This window comes from Phaethon lepturus, unplaced genomic scaffold, assembly GCF_000687285.1.
Source record: "Phaethon lepturus isolate BGI_N335 unplaced genomic scaffold, ASM68728v1 scaffold1011, whole genome shotgun sequence".
Taxonomy (NCBI): domain Eukaryota; kingdom Metazoa; phylum Chordata; class Aves; order Phaethontiformes; family Phaethontidae; genus Phaethon; species Phaethon lepturus.
Genome location: NW_010519614.1, coordinates 54,579 through 60,578, shown reverse-complemented (window position 1 = coordinate 60,578; position 6,000 = coordinate 54,579). Strand labels below are relative to the sequence as shown.

The following is a 6,000-nucleotide window of genomic DNA, read 5'->3' as shown; positions in this document are numbered from 1 at the left end:
TGCCATTGGCTGTGACGCTCTTTCCACAGTGGTCCTGGGTAAAGAATAACATTTAAAAATTATTTTTGTAGACATGATCAAGGTTATGTCTCATTTACTATTGCCAATTATCAGTACCTGGACTAGTGTGTATTCACAGTTTCCATTGAAGCTGAACCTTTTGTCGTCAAAGGTATTATAATGACCATCTCCATAAACAGCACAAGTGCCCAGACATTGATCTTTGGTGCATTCCCACTTCCTATTCTTGCATACACTAGGAATGAGAATAAAACATTTTAATAATAAAACAGCTCACTGTTTTGTGTGGAGGTATCCCAACAACTCAGTATTTGTTTGGCAACTCATCCCTGGTAAATGTTATATTGGTTGTGGAGTTAAAATAATCTTTTACATTTTTCATGTAAAAAATTATAGCGAGGTTCTGTTCTGCCTCTTTACATGCATTAACTGCAAAATAGGATACTACTTAATGAACACCATAGTCCCAATGATTTCCTCCCATTCTGTGCTTTGGTCATCTGCCTACATCAGAAGGAAACCTGCTCATACTGTTTAATCCAAAACTAAAAGATCCATCAATTGATGTAATGTGTAATCCAAATCTTTCCTTACTGCTGTACTACTTAAGATCTTTGGAAAAGCAAATGACAGAACCAGGAATGCTACTTCTGAGGAAATATTTACCAAGTGTTACAGTCAACGTTGATCTTTTCCCCAGGCTGATACACGGCTTCATTGTGAATACATGGACATTCTTCTTCAGGAACACAACCACCATTCCCATCTAACACAAGCCCAGCTGGGCACACACAGCCAGATATACATTGCGTGCTATACTGGAAAATCAAGAGGATGATATAATTTCAGAATGAAATCACAATAGAAAAAGGAATATTAAATTCTCATAAAATGTCTTTATGTGGTCTTATTGCTGCCCAGCTTAAATGGGAGAGGACTACAAAGTACTTGTAGGTCAATGGAACAAAAAGGAAGTTATTAGCCATTGATTTAATCGAATATAAATCTGTTAAAGATAAATGTTTTACTTATGCCAATCCTGATTGTTCTGCTGGAGTCTGTGAAATTTGAAACACATTAATCTTAAGTCTTTCTCTGTGTTAGCTGAAGAAACCTTGCACTTTGTAGCAGGTGATTAGTGATTGAATTGAACTTTAAAAAGAAAATAAGTAGTATTTTTTTAGTTTGGTTTAGTTACATTGAAATCAGTTTATCACATATGGTACTTATTCAAGAAATGACATATGGCTATCATGCACCTAGGTTGAGTAATATAATTAGATGTGTGAGAAATTCACAACTGCATCATGGTACGAGAAAGAATGATTTCTCCCAGTTGGTTTATAGCCAGTATTTTTCTCCTAAAGAAGGAGAATGTGGCAGTTGAGGACCTGGTTTGGTGGGCATGATGGTGTTGGGTTGATGGTTGGACTTGATGATCTTAAAGGTTTTTTCCAACGTTAAAGATTCTGTGATGCTGTGAAAATATGTGGCAGAGCCCTAGATATTTTCACTACTAATTACTGTTACCTGCAGTAGCTGAAGAAAGGTAGACACTAATCTTATGAATTTAATTGGATGTTACTTTATTATATTTTGGTCTAAGGGTCCCATTGTTAATGCTTCATGACATGGTTTGAGGCTTTTCCTACAAGAACAAAGTATCTGTGTTGCAGATTTAAAGTAGGTCAGATAGATAGTTCAATTACTTTAGCACCAAGAGCACAGATAAAACCTGGAAGCACCATTTCATCCAGCCATGGCATACTTACACACTGCATATCCAGAGTCTGGCAACTTTTTTGACATTCTGCTCCAGTTGTTCCTGCAGTGATGTTTCCACAGTCGAAGTAGAACATGGGAGATTCACAGACTAGAGGAAGGAAAGAAGTGAGAGCAGAAAGAGATGGCACAGGATATATCCCACAACTGGAGCCATTAAAACCATGTAGAAATTCTTTGGAAATTGCATATTTCAGTTAGTATGGATTTCTGTCCCTATTCAATCTGCTAAATAGATTCACTTCAGAGCACTGAATTCCCAGACACCCCCCCCAGAATTTAATAAAAAAATCTTTATTATAAAGAGGTCTTACCATTAATCTAGGTTCACTCCTGCCTTTTATGATAACTGTTGCACTATAACTAAATGAGAAATACTCCTATTATTTAAAAATCCATTAAGAAAAATAAATTCTATCAAATATTTCTGTCCAAAACCTGGCACAGAGAAAAAGAGAAGTGAAAAAGAGAAGATTTTTTTTTACCCGGAGCTGGATTGGGTGCTCCAATGCAATTCAGTCTTCCCTGGATGCAAGTGCTGTAAGAGAGGGAAAATTTTTTTTTCCTCTCAAACCATGTATTGAGACTGAGAGCTACTTTTTTTTTTGGACAAGTTTCAGAATTTTCAAAGGAATTCCAGAAGGATATTTTGCAGTCTTAGGAAAGAATTTCCCTCAACAGCACTACCAGTGCTGTTTTAATATGATATCCATTATTGCTTAACAGGAAAAATCACAGGTTGAAATGAGTGTATGTCTCTGTTACCTACTTTCTCATAAGATATCTCCTTGCTGGTGTTGTCATTATTTTATGCTTGTAAAAGCATGGAATTAAATAGAAAACACACCTAAATACAATTGCTGTGTCAATCTGGAAATATCACAGAATTATAGAATCACGTAGATTGCAAAGGATGCTTAAGATAATCGAGTCCAACTGTGAGCCTAACACTGCCAAGTCCATCACTAAACCATGTTGCTAAGCACCATATCTACACGTCTTTTAAATACCTCCAGGGATGGTGACTAGTCCCTCCGGGGTGGGTGCCTTACCCCCCCCCGGGCCAGCCTGTTCCAATGCTTGACAACCCTTTCAGTGAAGAAATCTTTCCTAATATCCAATGTAAACCTCCCCTGGTGCAATGTGAGGCTGTTTCCTCTCATCCTATCATTTGCTACTTGGGAGAAGAGACTGATACACACCTCACTACAACCTCCTTTCAGGTGGTTGTAGAGAGCGATAAGGTCTCCCCTCAGCCTCCTTTTCTCCAGACTTCTGGCTTGTATTCAGCCGGCTGTCGACAAACAGCCTGAGGTCCTTTTCGACTGGGCAGCTTTCCAGGCACTCTTCCCCAAGCCGGTAGTGTTGCATGCAGTTGTTGTGATCCAAGTGCAGGACCTCATACAGCTGGCCCCAGCCCATCAATCCAGCCTGTCTAGATCCCCCTGCAGAGCCTTCCTATGCTCCAGAAGATCAACACTCCCACCCAACTTGGTGTTATCTGCAAATTTACTGAGGGTGCACTCGACTCCCTCATCCAGATCATTGATAAAGATATTAAACAAAACTGGTTCCAATACTGAGCCCTGGGGAACACTGCTTGTGACCAGCCACCACCGTGACTTAACTTCGTTCACCACAGAGTTGACTCTATGGGCCCAGCCATTTAGCCATTTTTTTTATCCAGCAAAGAGTACGCCAATCCAAGCCATGAACATCCAGTTTCTCCAGTAGAATGCTGTGGGCAACTGTGTCAAAGACTTAAACTAAAGTTCAGGTAGACAACATCCACAGCATTTCCTCCATCCACTAAGCAGGTCACCTTGTCATAGGAGGAGATCATGTTGGTCAAGCCTTTCATAAACCCATGCGGACTAGGTCTGATCACCTGGTTGTCCTGCACATGCGCTGTGATGGCACTCACAATCATAGAATCATAGAATCTTTAGCTTGGAATGGATATTCAAAGGTCATTCAGACCAAGCCCTCTGCAGTGAGCAGGGACATCTTCAAATAGATCAGGATGCTCAGAGCCTCATCCAACCTGACCTTGAATGTTTCCAGGGATGGGGCATCTACCACCTCTCTGGGCAACCTGTGCCAGGGTTTCACTACCCACATGGTGAAAAATTTCTTCCTTGTATCTAGTCTAGATCTGCCCTCTTTTAGTTTAAAACCGTTACTCCTTGTCCTATCGCTACAGGCCCTGCTAAAAAGTCTGTCCACATCTTTCTTATAAGCCCCCTTTAAGTACTGGAAGGCTGCAGTAAGGTCTCCCTGGAGCCTTCTCTTCTCCAGGCTCAACAACCTCAACTCTGTCATCCTGTCCTCATAGGAGAGGTGTTCCATCCCTCTGAAACTTTTTGTGGCCCTCCTCTGGACCCTCTCCAAGAGGTCCATGTCTTTCCTGTGCTGAGGACTCCAAAGCTGGATGCAGTACTCCAGGTGAGGTCTCACCAGAGCGCAGCAGAGGAGCAGAATCACCTCCCTTGGTCTGCTGGCCATGCTTCCTTTAGTGCAGCCCTGGATACAGTTGGCCCTGTGGGAGGTGAGTGCACATTGCTGGCTCCTGTCCAGCTTTTCATCCACCAGTACCCCCAAGTCCTTCTCGGCAGGGCTGCTCTCAATCCTTTCATCCCCTAGCCTGTCCTGATAGCGGGGGTTGCCCTGAGCAGGTGCAGGACCCTGCACTTGGCCTTGTTGAAGTTCACAGAGGCCCATTCCTGGAGCTTGCCCAGGTCCCTCTGGATGGCATCCCATCCCTCAGGCATGTCAGCCACACCACTCAGGTTGGTGTCACCTGCAAACTTGCTGAGGGTGCACTCGATCCCACTGTCTGTCATTGATAAAGAGTACTGGTCCCAATATGGACCCCAGAGGGACACCACTTGTAACTGATCTCCAACTAGGCATTGAGCTGTTGACCACTACCCTCTGGATGGGACTATCTAACCAATTCCTCATCTACCCAACAGTCTACCCATCAAATCCATATCTCCCCAATTTAGAGAGAAGGATGTTGTGGGGGACCGTATCAAAGACCTTACAGAAGTCCAGATAGACGACATTGGTAACTCTGTCCTTGTCCACTGATGTGGTTAACCCCATCATAGAAGGCCACAAGGTTGGTCAGGTGGGACTTTCCCTTGGTGAAGCCATGCTGGCTGTCCTGAATCACCTCCCTGCCCTCCATGTGCCTTAGTATAGCTTCTATGAGGATCTGTTCCATGATCTTCCCAGACACAGAGGTGAGGCTGACAGATCGGTAGTTCCCAGGGTCCTCTTTGCTACCTTTCTTAAAGATGGGTGCAATGTTTCCCTTTTTCCAGTCTCCAGGGACTTCACCTGTCTGCCAGGACTTTTCAAATATCATGGAGAGTGGTTTGGCCACTACCTCAGCCAATTCCCTCAGGACTCTTGGGTGCATCTCATCGGGTTCCGTAGACTTGTGCATGTTCACGTTCCTCAGGTGGTCTCGAACCTGATCTTCTCTTACTGTGAGAAGGACTTTGCTCCTCCAGTCCTTGTCTTGCAGACCATCCCCTCGAGAGGTGTGGGGAGAGAGACTGACGGTGAAGAGTGAGGCAAAGAAGTCGTTGAGTACCTCAGCGTTCTCCTCACCTGTTGTTGCCAGTTTGCCAGTCTTGCTCATCAAGGAGGGTTCGCTTTCTTTGACCTTCCATTTCTTGGTGACATACCTGTAGAAGCCCTTCTTATTATTCTTTGCATCCCTTGCCAAGTTCAGCTCCAGCTGTGCCTTGACCCTCCTGACCTCATCCCTACACATCTGGGCAGCATCCCTGTACTCATCCCAGGGTACCTGTTGCTGCTTCCACTGCCTGTGCATCTCCTTCTTGCCCTTTAGTTTGCCCAGCAGGTCTCAAGTCAGCCATGCTGGTCTCTTGCCTCCCTTTTCTGATTTCTTACATGTGGGTATCAAGAGCTCTTGCTCTCTATGGAAAGCGTCCTTAAAGATCTGCCAGCTCTGTTCTGCTCCCTTGTCCCTGAGGTCCGTTTCCCAGGGGGTGCTATTGACTAACTCCCTGAAGTGCTGCTCCATAACGTTCGAGGACTGAGTTCAGACTGACAGGCCTGTAGCTCCCTAGATCCTCCTTCCAGCCCCTCTTGTAGATGTGCGTCACATTTGCTAACTTCCAGTCAACTGGGACCTCCCCAGTCAGCCAGGACTGCTGATAA

The 6,000-nt window shown here is 44.0% G+C and overlaps 1 protein-coding gene across 1 annotated transcript in view; it reads right to left on the bottom strand.

The window, feature by feature from the left end:
- The window catches only part of LOC104628484 (mucin-5AC-like), a gene marked incomplete at both ends in the record, with an annotated part of 66,879 nt that overhangs the window by 6,641 nt on the left and 54,238 nt on the right, over positions 1-6,000 (bottom strand). Inside the window, 5 exons of the mRNA XM_010297092.1 lie at positions 12-34; positions 118-256; positions 688-839; positions 1,794-1,894; positions 2,289-2,341. Coding sequence (XP_010295394.1) covers positions 12-34; positions 118-256; positions 688-839; positions 1,794-1,894; positions 2,289-2,341 — 468 coding nt within the window. The remainder of the gene's footprint in view (positions 1-11; positions 35-117; positions 257-687; positions 840-1,793; positions 1,895-2,288; positions 2,342-6,000) is intronic.